Source organism: Buteo buteo, chromosome 4 (assembly GCF_964188355.1).
Source record: "Buteo buteo chromosome 4, bButBut1.hap1.1, whole genome shotgun sequence".
Lineage (NCBI taxonomy): Eukaryota > Metazoa > Chordata > Aves > Accipitriformes > Accipitridae > Buteo > Buteo buteo.
The window spans coordinates 1,983,868-1,997,030 of record NC_134174.1 but is presented as its reverse complement, the minus strand read 5'-3'; the positions used below and the strand labels follow the sequence as shown (position 1 = coordinate 1,997,030).

The 13,163-nt window shown below is 49.8% G+C and overlaps 1 protein-coding gene across 1 annotated transcript; it reads right to left on the bottom strand.

Moving 5' to 3' along the window:
* Positions 1-3,948: 3,948 nt before the first annotated feature.
* On the bottom strand, positions 3,949-10,718 carry LOC142029696 (tubulin alpha chain-like). The gene is made up of 4 exons (XM_075024587.1): positions 10,668-10,718; positions 7,616-7,859; positions 6,145-6,293; positions 3,949-5,446 (listed from the first exon to the last, which is right to left on the bottom strand). The coding sequence occupies exons 1-4, from the start codon at positions 10,668-10,670 to the stop codon at positions 4,463-4,465; spliced, it is 1,380 nt and encodes a 459-aa protein (XP_074880688.1). The 5' UTR covers positions 10,671-10,718; the 3' UTR covers positions 3,949-4,462.
* Positions 10,719-13,163: the final 2,445 nt, after the last annotated feature.

Below are 13,163 nucleotides of genomic sequence, written 5' to 3'. Positions count from 1 at the left end.
CATGCCACCTAAATGGCTCATGGGGGGCCTTGGGGTGGGCTGGGGGGGTGTGGTGGCTGCAGGGTGGTGGTTCCCATGTTGCCTTGGTCACTGCAGCCCTACCTGTAGGGCTTTCCTGCTTCTAGATGCAGGGGTGAGCCCTGCCAACTGGGGTGGGTGACAGCCTGATGCGAGCCATCTGCCCTGGCGTGGAACTGCTGTGTTAAACACTGGGGTGACAATCCTACTTGGGCACTGGCTGCCCGTGGTCTGTCCATTTTCTGAAACAGCTGGCAGTGGGGTTTCTGTGCCGTTCCCTGATCCAGTGAGTAGCAGAGAGTGGGGTTCGGTTTCTCTGGTGTCCTGCTGCAGTACAGAGCCCTGCTAAAGCAACCCGTGTCCTGCTGCCAGGGCAAGGCATGCCTGGAAGTCTAACTGGAGCTGAGAATTCAAATACCTTGGCTGTCAGTCTCCTATAAAAGCACCCAAACCCTGTACTAGCTCCAAGTTCTAAAGCAAGGAGCTGCCTCTGCAATTAGGCTTCATTCCTCTTGTGCTGGGTGATGGCTGTTCCCCAGATGTGATTGCTGCAAGAATCCCTGCAAACAGCTAATGAACTGAAAAGCGGAGTTTAATTTGATCCCTGCAGATCCCCTGGACTGCAGCAGGTACTTTCCTCAAGGGGGACTCTCATCCCAGTAGGTGATGCAAGAAAAGGAGCTGGCTGGGATGTGGTAGGGAAGCTGGATCTGCAGTCAGGCTGTAATTGAAGAGCTGACAATGCTGGCTCTGGGTTGCACTGGAGGAAGATTTAAACAACCTGAGGCAAGGGTGGTGGGGGGTGGTTTTTATTAAAGCCTGTCTCCACTTGCTGGGCTCCGGGGGCTGGCAATGTCCCAAGGTCAACAAGGTGGGAGCTCCTGGGGGCTGTCTCACCTCCAGCTGCCCTCTGCCTGGGGGAGCTATACTGGTGGGACTGGCAATGTGATGACTGCAGAAGAGGGAATGAGCTCTCCTGTGCCTCCTTTGAACCTTCTGGCCCCACCAGATGCAGTTTTATGTGCTGGGAAAAGCCTCTCTGTGGAGGGCTGCTGCAGACCCCAGAGTGATGCCCAAACTTCCCTCCAGCAAAGAAGAAGGGGACAGAGCAGGAAAAGTAGCTCAGGCAGATGTAATGCCAGCGCTGCCTTCCCTTTCTTGGGTACTTGGCCAGCAGCTGAGTGAGGGTTGCTTGATTTCTATTTTTTTTTTTTTTGGTAGAGGGAGCTTTTCTTCTGCTCAGCACAGGTGCCCTGGGATAGGGGGTCTGTTCTGGGGTTCATGGTCTGCCCTTCTTGTGGCCCAGTGGTGTGCCCAATAGCTCTTGAAGGCAGAGCCGTATGGTGGGAGCTGGTACACAGCTTACCCATGTTGGGAGTGGAGGGAGAGTCTGGCTGTTGGCCCATTTGGGCCACTTGCATCTCTACGGCCACAGCATGGTCCTGCCCACTGCCCTGACAGCCTCGCCGCTCCATCAGGGCATTTTTGTGAACACCCGTGGGCTTCAGGCTTGTCAGCATGCAATGGCAGCAGGATCCTTTCTACCACATCTGTGTGTGATGGCCCTAAGCTGGGCCCAGAAGTGATAATGGAATGAGAAAGTTTGTCTCCTAGCCAGATGAAGACCATGTCCCCCTGTACTGAAGACTAACCCCCTTAAGCAGCCTCGTTGCCATTGGCCCCAGGAGGACCATGCTCTGCTTCTCCAGACACAGCTTTTGGCTTGGACTGGGGCTGTGGGATGGAAGCAAGAGGCAGCAGGAGCTGCTGGATAGCACCAAGGAAGAAAGAACTTGCCCAAGACCTTGTAAAAAGTCAGTGACAGAGCTCTGCGGGCATCTTGAGCCTCCTCCCTGCAGGACAATGATGAACAAATCTGCCCTGACTCCTGTGATCTACCCTTATTGCAGTAATGAAGTACTGAATGAATGGTGGTGAATGGGCTGGAGAGATGTGGTGGAAACACAGATGCTGCAGGCTGCTCCATGTGTTGCTGTTTAGTGGACTTTTTTTTATGAGACCAGCTTTGCTATTCCAGCATGTGGGTAGGAAAAATGAAGCTGAAACTGTGCAATGAAGTGTGTGCTGTTCTTGGGTGTGAGTCTGTATGATCCACCGTTCACGAAAAAGACAAAGCGTTGCCTATGGTGATCGAGCTGGAGATGCCAACTCCCCAAAAGCCATGGGATCACACTCCCTCCAAGGAAAATCCTTTTCTTCCCTTCCTCACTGTGTTTGTGGGAGGGCAGGTCTATGCTGACAGACATACTGGAGTAATTGATTTCAGTAATAAACAGCTGCTCCATTTACATGAGTCCTGGTGCTGTGCTGATTGCTTTCCAAGCTGCAGGAGCATGTGGCTGCACTCTTGCCCTTGCTCAGCCATGCTGGGTTGGCTTGTGGCTTCAAGTGGGAGTGATGCTTGCTCCATGTCCACCTCAGGGTGCTGGCACTCAAGTTTTGGGGGGATTTAACCAGTGGTTTCCAGGCCCAGATGTCTGTGGGGAATTGAGCCACCAGGGAAAGGTGGCAGCCCTCAAGACCGTGCTTGGAAACTTCCCAGCACATTTACCTGTGGGTGCAGAGACAGAAGTCATCTTTGCTCTTTTAAAAAGCATCTTTGAGCCCTGAACAGTCTCATTTTTGGCAAATGGAGCAGTTACTGTTGCTCTGTGAAGGGTTATTTTTGGTGCTAGGGGCATGGTGTGGGGACAACCAACCGGAAACCCAGGAGGGGTGTTGGCCCTGTGCCCAGGAATCAGGGGGTGGAAAGTGGCCACCTAGGGTGGAGAGGAGACCCACTCAGCCCCAAAGTCCTTGGGCTGGTCATCTTTGGGGCATCTCAATGGGCTCCATCGCTCTAGCAGAGCTGAAGATGAAGGAGAGGCCCCATCAGTTGAGGCAGAAGCTGATTACGACCCTCAGAAGGACCAGCCTCAGAAGGTAGTCTGATGCTCAGCCTCCCCAAGAGCAATGGGCCATGCCTAACACTTTAGGTCAGGCAATCTCACAGCAGTGAGTTGAGCACAGAGGAGGCTTCAGCCCAGCAGGGATCTTCCTAGAGGTCCATCTACTGCCCATTCATGCTGTCAGTACCCCAGCTTTTCAGGCTAACTGCAGCCAACAATGAGCTCTGGGCTCCTTCTACCTCCATCTCCCAAGTATAGGACACAGCAACAACCCCCCATCCCTCTAACCAGCCCTGGCTGTACCTCCCCACACATCACTTTGGGAACATCTCCAGAATCATACCCCCATCAGGGGAGAGGGCAGCTGAAGCTGCAAAGCACGGAGGAGGTCTGGGGGGGAATGACTGACTCTGAGACAGAGCCCAACACTGAAATAAAGGGTGGATGTGAGGCTATGGTACCCACCAAAGCGTAATGCAACAGCCATGAGCAGGGCACCTAGAGACTTAATTCAGCATGGAGCCAGCCATTCTCCTTTCCCATTGACTTATGAACACTCCCTCTCCGTATCTTATCAGGGGCATTTCCTTGCTCTTCCTCCTGAGTCACCCCATCACATGGGCCTGGCTCGCCTCCCCGGGGCAAACTCCAACCCCAGGCACATGGGGTTGGTTTCACACCCACACCAACTCCTGAGCAAGACCCCCAACCCAGAGCCAGAGCACTACCCCAACAACCAGAACTGGCTCAGGCAGCAAACAAGCTTTACCAAAGATGGTGAGGAGGCAAAACACCGTGAGAAAGGTGCTCTTTACCCAGGCACCAATCCCCATTACAGCACTAGTCAAACTGGGGATCCCCTGGGCTGCTCTTGGAGGCGAGAAGAACAACAACCAACTCCAAACAGACAAGATCCTGCAGGATATAGGACACTTCCCTCACAGCAATAATTACAGTTGATGATCCTCACAGGTGGCGTACCCAGAGCACACCCTTATCGGCACTTGCTGTTCTCCCCAAGACAACATCCATGTGGCAGGGACCTCACCACACAAACACCCTGGTTAAATCCAAAGAACTCAGAGCAAAAAAAAAAAAAAGTCTTTATTCAAATACAAAAAGACAGTTGCATAGAAGTGTACAGGTGCATTTCTAATTAAAAGGTGCTTTTACAGTAAAAGCCACAGCAAGAGTTTGCTATTTCAGCCAAAGCAGGCAGCTTGCAACTTTCCCCTCGACTAGAAACCATGATCCTCTGCCTAGGCAGGATGCATCCCCAACACTAAGTCAGGCACTTATTCAGCTTCACTCATCAATAAACAGCAGTGTGATAAAGCTTGAGACACCCATGCTATAGAAGTGCACTATGAGCACGTAGACTATGCAAGCAGAAAAGGTATAACATGTCAAACGGTAGCGTTGAGGTTCAGGACAGTCCTTTGGCACCTCCAGGCACTCAGGACCAGTTTAGCCTGATGACAGAAGGTTTGTATTTCATCCGAGGTTTGACTTCACTAAGAACAGACTGCAGTTTGTTAATACTCATCCTCATCAGCCTCATCTTCTTCTCCATCTCCCGAGTCCCTTCCAACCTCCTCATAATCCTTCTCCAGGGCAGCCAGGTCCTCCCTGGCCTCCGAAAACTCCCCCTCCTCCATGCCCTCCCCCACGTACCAGTGCACAAAGGCTCGCTTGGCATACATCAGGTCAAACTTGTGGTCCAGGCGGGCCCACGCCTCCGCAATGGCCGTGGTGTTGCTCAGCATGCAGACGGCTCGCTGCACCTTGGCCAGGTCTCCCCCAGGCACCACCGTGGGAGGCTGGTAGTTGATACCCACCTTGAAGCCCGTGGGGCACCAGTCCACAAACTGGATCGACCGGCGTGTTTTAATGGCCGCAATGGCCGCGTTCACATCCTTGGGCACCACGTCGCCCCGGTACAGCAGGCAGCACGCCATGTACTTGCCGCGGCGCGGGTCACATTTCACCATCTGGTTGGAGAACTCAAAGCAAGCATTGGTGATCTCCGGCACTGACAGCTGCTCGTGGTAAGCTTTCTCTGCCGAGATGATGGGTGCGTAGGTGGTGAGTGGGAAGTGTATCCGTGGGTAGGGCACCAAGTTGGTCTGGAATTCAATCAGGTCAACATTCAGAGCACCATTAAATCTCAGAGAGGCGGTGACTGACGAGACTATCTGCCCAATCAGCCTGTTGAGGTTGGTGTAGGTCGGGCGCTCGATGTCCAGGTTGCGGTTGCAGATGTCATAGATGGCTTCGTTGTCCACCATGAAGGAGCAATCCGAGTGCTCCAGGGTGGTGTGGGTGGTGAGGATGGAGTTGTAGGGCTCCACCACTGCTGTGGAGACCTGCGGGGCTGGGTACACAGAGAACTCCAGCTTGGACTTCTTGCTGTACTCCACGGAGAGCCGTTCCATGAGGAGGGAGGTGAACCCGGAGCCTGTGCCTCCCCCAAAGCTGTGGAACACCAGGAACCCTTGGAGGCCACTGCACTGGTCAGCCTGCAGCAGAATAATGTATATTTACCCCTTTCTGTTAAGGACAGGAATAACTATCCCAAATAAGGCACCAATAAATTCTGCTTAGAGCACTTACTGGCCAGAGTGCACCCAATCCCTAGAGTGGATTCACTCAGTGTCACCCTACTGAGCATCCTAAGTATACATGTGTTAATCAATTGCAGCGTTTCCATGGAGCTCCCGTAGGTAGCTCTGTATGGTCGGATGGAAACTCTTGGCAAATTGCTCCATTATCAGCTCAGTGCATACCTCAGCACCCGAGAGGTAGCATGTGAGCCCTAGGAGACATCTCAAAAACATTTCACTGACAAGCATCCAAGTACATTGCTACCATCCTGCTTCACTCCTATCAAATGTGGAGTTTGGTCTCCCCAGCCTGGCTACTGCAATTGCACAACCAGGGTGTGGCTTCCCTGTGGTCAAAAGTCCTTCTCCCCTGTCTCTTAGGTTTAGTGTTGTGTCAATTCATACATGTATGACATGCAATAACAGTTGCTTTTAGGGCAGGCATACAGGTTCAGATGGCCCCTTGCTTTACTGAGCCCTAAACCTAATCACAGCAGCAGCCCTTGGAGCTCACATAAAGGGGTTTTTCTTTTAAGACTTTTACCCCAAACCCAAAGTTTAATTGTATTGTCCATGGTGTGTTATTTTAAGGGAAAGACTGTCTTTTCTCTTACCATTTTGCGAATTCTGCTGAGGACAGTGTCTATAATCTCCTTTCCGATGGTGTAGTGGCCACGGGCATAGTTGTTGGCGGCATCTTCCTTGCCGCTGATGAGCTGCTCTGGGTGGAAAAGCGCATGGTAGGTCCCAGTCCTGATCTCATCTACAGAAGGAGAGGCAGTCATGAACAGCAGCACACAGTTACAGGTTCTGGACATTAGTGTGACAGAGTAAAATACATATCAAATCTACCAGGAGCCCACATCAGATGGCGTCATGGCATGGTTAGTTCAGACTGTAAATAGTGGAAGGGGTAAGAATAACCCTGTCCAGGCTAATTTAGCAGGGTCCTACTATACGTCCTCCATATTTGCCCAGCACCTACCTTGAGATCCTAATATAATTTGGCTTAAAGAGTTAGGACACTGTCTACTTTTCCAACATTATTGTAGAATTATAGTTATCACATACAATTTGTTCCTCTACTTGTTGCAAAGCATCTTGAGGTGGCTGGAAGCACTACCTCCATCCTCTACTCCACAGCACACTGGAGAAGAGACAGGGTGCCTCCGGTGTTGACATTTCTCCTAGACGTACCTGACCCAGCTTCAGGCACCTTATGAAGACAGGCATTAGGAGCAGTTTCTCTAGGCTCCATGCAGTCGACAAATTTGGAGGCACCTCCAGAGGGTATTTAAACCCACTCAGACTCAATATTGGATACATTTCGTGTTCTACTGGCTCGCTCACTAGGTTCCCAATTTAATGCCTTAATAAGGTGCCTAAAAATTAAATGGAACGAAAACAAAAGTCTACATTCCTTCCATTAGATGAAATAATGAGGCAGACATCCTAGATGGTAAGATAGGAGCAAACACTCGGTAGAAGCCGAGAAGGCAGAAGCAGGTAGATGGATGCAGGTGGTTAGGAGCCATTTCTACCAGTTCCTTGAGCCAAAAAAGAATTTGTTTTCTAGGAGGGTACTCTAAATCAAAGTGCCACAATTGAGTCAAACACCCAGACATCACTAAAGGAGCTGGGGCTGCAAGGGGAAGTAGAAAGCTTGCAGTAGCAAGTCACCTAGTTTCCACAGAACGATGAAACGTGTAGCACCCAAAGATCTTTCACAGGTAGCATTAAAACCAGATGTACCACATCAGGTCATAGGATGGTGTAATTCAGTCCAGAGCCACTGAGTTTAATAAACCCACGCCACTTTACACCTGCTGAGGATCCTGCTTAAGACAGCAACTCTCTTAAAAGGAGGGATCAACTAAAGACAAGTTAGTGTAGTAAGAGTAATAGGTTTGTCACTCCCAGGTCCATTTAGAAATGCAAACTGTCTCCTTCTGATGGCTAGAGACATTTTACTAGAGCAGAGGAGTGGGAGCTTCTAGGCAATATGGTCACCAACATGAGCCCCAAGTAAAAAGGGTCACGAGTCACGGCTGAAGATGCCACAACACCCAACTGCCCCACTATTACCAATGACAGTGGGCTCCAAGTCTATGAACACTGCTCGGGGCACGTGCTTCCCAGATGCTGTCTCACAGAAGAAGGTCTCAAAAGAAGAATCCACTTGTTCGGACTTTGGTTCCGCAGGTTTCATCTGCTTGGGGCCAGGAATGGTCCCGTCCGCCTGGATCCCATGCTCAAGGCAGTACAGCTCCCAGCAGGCATTGCCCATCTGCACGCCAGCCTGCCCGATGTGGATGGAAATGCACTCCCTCTGGAAGGGGGAAACGGCTCGTTAAGGCGATTTTTAGACATCCTGTGACTTAGCACTAGCCCCTGCAGCTCTCGTTTGAGCCATTTGCTACTGTGGATGATTAGGGAAACAGGCAGCTTCCGCCCACCGCTGGGATTTGGAGTGAGGATCAAACCGTGATCTGCAGGGCAGCTGGACACAGCTGAGCCGCACATACAGCATCCCTAGGAAGGGCTTTCCCAGCCCAGGGGAGGAGGAAGGAAGGAGGTGAGGGGCTTCATGCTGAGCCAGGAAGCAGCTGAGCAGCGCTGGCTCCTCACTCAGTGCTCAACTGGCCCTGCCACGGAGTGGAGCAGATGTCCCCCATGCCCCATTGGTCTGGGACCTGGGGGATTGACAACAGCTCCAGGCTCCTCGATCCAAAAAAAAAAAAAAAAAAAAAACCACCAAAAAAAACCAAAACCAAAAACAAAAAAAAACACCTCTGCACCAAACAAGGAGAAGCCAAGCTTGGGAAACCCACAGCCAAGCTGGGAGTCACAGCAGGAAACAAGGCTGGAGGAAACCAGCAGTCACCCGGGGCCAGAACAAGGGCAGGCTGACACCTGGGGAGAGGCTCAGAGTCCCAATTTAACCAGGTCACCCTCCAGGAGCCTCTAACTAACTCCAAGGCAGTACTGAAGGTACTGGCATCTTCTGGAGACTTTTGATGGTTGCATGCTTCCCTGGGTAATTGGCATCTCTGCTGTTTCCACCACCCCAAGATCAAAGCACTGCTGCAGCAATATGACGGAGCTCCCAAGCAGAAACTCCCAATTACTGCCATGCATGGCATGGGGCAGTGCTGCTTCCCAAGGGATCACCATGAAAGCGAGTTGGTGAATCCCACCTGGCGATGGCAAGCAGTGTGGCTGATCCCATTATTTGTCACATCGATGGGCAGCTTGGTTCAGGTCTCACCTCATTTCACGCCACAGACCAGTCCTACCCAGAGCCAGGAGTCTCCACACATAAGCCCAGCTCCTCTGCTCCAAGTAGCCCACTCTGAGCAGCACATAACAAATGCCACCCACAGCCCCCTTGTCTCAAGGCTGAGAGGATACTCTGTGTGCACACACCCCTAGGCATAACTATCCTGTCAGATTCCGTCCCTTGAAAGTCACTACCCTTTCGGTAACACTAGACAGTCCTGGGGACCAACCACTTTTGGCAGTAGCCATCAGGAGAAGGATGCAATGCAACTTCTCCCTTATTAGTCTCCAAGCATAAATGTGCCAAGACATTTCTCAGCCCTCAAGCGACTCCAATGGCCACCACGTGCCCAGATCATCCACCGTAAAGCTAGGCACCAACTGGATGAATGCTCCTGGTACCACAGCGGGACACCAACTCCTTTAACCCACAGCTGGCCAAACACCGCTTAATCCCGGTCTGGGCTGAGACCGCCAGTTCTGCTGGGTGTGGAGGCTGTGTTTAAGTCCTCCCTCTCCGAGTTGATATTTGCACTATGTGGGAAATGCTGACTGCCATTTGCCCATCCCTCTCAGCAAGATGGTTGCAATAGCTCCTCGCCACAGTTTGCAAGGGTCAGCGCCACAGCCGCTTCACCAGTGCTAGCTGGGACAGCTGCTCTACTCACTATCCTCTCCCAGCTCACTAGTCCCAGCACCTGCTTCAAGGGAGCACTGGTATGTTCAGCCCAGAACACAGGGAATGGGAACAAGAACAAAAAAAAAAAAAAGAAAGAAAGAAAAGAAGAAAAAAAAAAAAGAGGGGCCTGCTGGAAGGAAGAAAGTGCAGCTTTTTTCTCCAGGTTTCCCCCCCCCCGCCTCAAATATGCCAGAAGGTTTTTGAGATCCCAGATCTCCAACATTTGCATCAATATGAACTGCATTTTACAGACTCCAGCTATAGGCAGCCTATTGTTGTCCAGCTGATTTTCCCATTGGAAATACCATGTAAATGTTTAACTGTTTTATAGCCAAGACAGACTCTAGAAGCCAGCAGATAAAAGGAAAAGTTCAAAAGCTGGCTCGCTAGGAGTTACTTTGAAGTTTTCTTCCATTTGCAACATGCAAAGGGACACCATCAAATTTTCCAACAAGTTACTCTTTTGCATTCACAATAAGGTGACACTTGGGTTATTCTTTACATAAAGTTTCAGCAAGATCAGCCAGCACTCTTCAGGGTTGCAGTTTTCAGATCAATCCACTTCAGTTTCACAGCTGCAAACTCTTTAGAGCAAAGATTCAATTAAAAAGCTAGAAGGAAGAGGGACTTTATTCATTTAATATCTAATCCCAAGGGTTTGTAGCAGACAAAGGCAACATGGCAGCTCACTCCCAAGGAAAAAAACCCTAAAGGTCTCTGCAAGTTGCACTAGTTCCCTGTGTCAGCACGAGACTTGAAGCGTTAAACTTTGGGAAAAGGGCCAGCAGCGTCAAAATTTAAACTTTAGTCTATCACATAGTTGTGTATCGAGATATGCTGGTTTCCCCAAAAAAGTAAAACCCAACTTGCATTAAAGAGACAGAAACTTTGCAACTCTACAGACCCCACCTCAGGAGCTGCAGACTCAGAGTGAAAAGCAGCAAGAGGCCACTTAAATAGCTCTTCTCCAACCAAGTCCCTCACTTTTCCCTTATAAGGAGCAAACATTGAATCAATAAACCATAAGGTAATCAGCAATTAAACAAAGCTGTTTGGAATTAACATCCCTGAGAAAAAGGAGAGAAAAAGAGCAAGCAAGCTGTTTAGCTCAGTACACTTGCAAAATATACAAACTATATTTTAAGTTTAGTCTAATACAAATACAAGGCATGCTCTTACCATGGTGAGACTGGAGGCTTGCTAAGATCTAAGTAAAACAGCTGCTGCCCCTGCCTCTCCCTGCAACTTTATAGCCCAGGAAGGCTTGACTCCACCTGAATATAAAGAAGCTTTCTGCTAGCTTAAAGGAGCAGAGCTCTTTTTCCTTTGCATCCCTAGAAATAGCAAGGGGTAAAATGATCTATTAGTGTCTAGCTAGTGTGATTTCTGTGATTAAACAGCCTTGGGTACAGTTCAATATGAAATTTTTTCGGGTTTTTTTTGGAAGAGCCTCAACTGGGGGGGGGAGTAGATGCCAAAGTTTGGGGTTGGCTAAAACGAAGGAAACTCTGGGGAAGTTTGTGTGCCCCCATATGATTCACTTTATCCAGCAGAAACAATCTTCCCCTTATCATTATTCAGAGCACTGCCACTGATATCCTGTATCTTGCCTGTTTTTAGACACAATTTTTGGTCTTTTTTCTGTATCCCCACTGATCTTTGGGGGAATCTGCTGACTTTTGCACTTCTGGGACATTCAGGTGTAAGCTCAGACCCTCCGTTTGCCTTACCTGCTGGCATTTAGGGTTCATTTTGCCCTCTTGCCAAGAGCTGACATAAGGACTCCGAGCCAGTTTTGGCCCCATTCTGCAAATGGGTAGGTACGTCTTTAAGACTGCTCTGGACCTGCCCTTAAGTCTCAGTAGTGCCTATGTGGTTACTAGTAGCAGGTAGACAAGAGTGGTTAGTGGTAACTTGTTTACTAATTCCCTTATTTACCTCTTCATTCTCCCATTAAAAGGTTCCAAAACCTTCTTGGTTCAGCCATAGTTGCAACAGGTTGACAGCTCTGGGGTTGGGGGAGACAGCTATGTCACAGACTATCAGCACAAGCGCAGCCAGGCAGTCAAGGACAGGAGTTTTTCCTCTGTTCAGCATTTGTGAGACCCCCTCTGCTTACTGGGTCCAGTCTGAGCTGACCAGTACAAGATAGACATTGGTATACTGGAGCAAGTCCAGTATAGACTGCTGAGCTGGCCAGATTTGTAGTACAGAGGACAGGGTAAGTGTGGGGCTTGTTGACCCTCAGGAAGGGGAGATGTTTCAACTCACCATGAAGGTGGTCAGACATTGGAGCAGAAACGTAAAGACGGGTGAATTATCATCCTTGAATGTATTCAAAACTCACCTGCGCAAGACCTCAAGCAATCTGTTCTAAGTTAACCTCAATGTATTTTTAGGAGGCAAAATAAACTCTCTCGCCAAGGACCTGTATGCGCCAACCTGATTGTAAGAACATCCCCAGCCAAAGGGTAAATTTCTTTAGAGAAGCTTCATTTCCCTTTGTACTGTCAGCACGGTGTATGGGCTCAGCTGAGCCTGGAGCATTGTAGCGGTATTCACCCCCCGGCTCCGCTGAGGCATGGGGACAAGACTGCAGCCTTGATGAACAAAAAGACATGAGCTGACCTGCAAGAGGAAGGCATCTATGGAAGAGCTCTCTTCCACTGGCATGTTCAGCCCAACCTCTGCCTCTGAAGGCAGATGGGAACATTGCCTTGTTCCTGCTTGGGGCTATGCCATGGATTTAGGGAATTCAAGCCAAGCAGGTTGGGCACACGGCTATGCCTGTTTTGGAAGTGGAGAAATTCAGCCGTAATTGGGTCAGGCAAGGTTCTTTTGTTAGATATAGCATCATAAAAACACTGCTGTCAGCGTCATGGCCTCCAAACCTCTGCTGGGAATAAAGGTGGCCTCTGAGAAGCTATTCATTTCTGGCCTAAACCAAAAGCCTCCTGCAATGTGTGCACCAAGCCTGCCGGTCAGACAAGATCTTCTTTCCAAGAGGCATCTGTTCCTCAATGAGAAAAGAGAAAATTAGGAACTCAGAGAGTTTAGAACATGAAGCATTTATTCACTAAATTATGTGCTTTTGGTAAACCCCAAGTCAAGAATTTTGGGGTCTGATTTCTGTTTCTTGGGAAATGGAAAGCAAAGGAGAGAGTTGCTATCATCTGGTAGTGACAGAGATAACCTGCCCGTGATCTCAGCTCCAAGACATATTTAGAACGGCATCAGCCAGAAGGACAGAGACCACCCCCAAGAGGACCTGCTGCGGCAGCTCCCAGCCTTTTTATAGCCAGACCTCACAGCTGTTGCCTCCTTCTTCCCACTCCCGCATCCTAAATATCTCCTCCTCACTCTTCCTGGTCTTCCTATTGCTGTCCCCACCATGTGGTCTGGCACCAGCTGCTGTTTGTCTCTACGGAGCAAGTCCATACCCATGAGAATGTGGGTCGTGTACCAAAACATGCTGGATAAGTGTCCTGAGACTGAGGGGAGAACTGATCTGTGGCCACGGTCTGGGCAAGCACTTGACTCATCAGGCTACTAAAGAACAGAGAAGGTCCTGCTTTTGCCATGCTGCTTTGGAGAACAGCACTTAAATGTCACCCTTCAGGCCTATCACTTGCTATTGTTAGAGGTGCCCCCATGGAATTAAAAGATTTTGGCCCT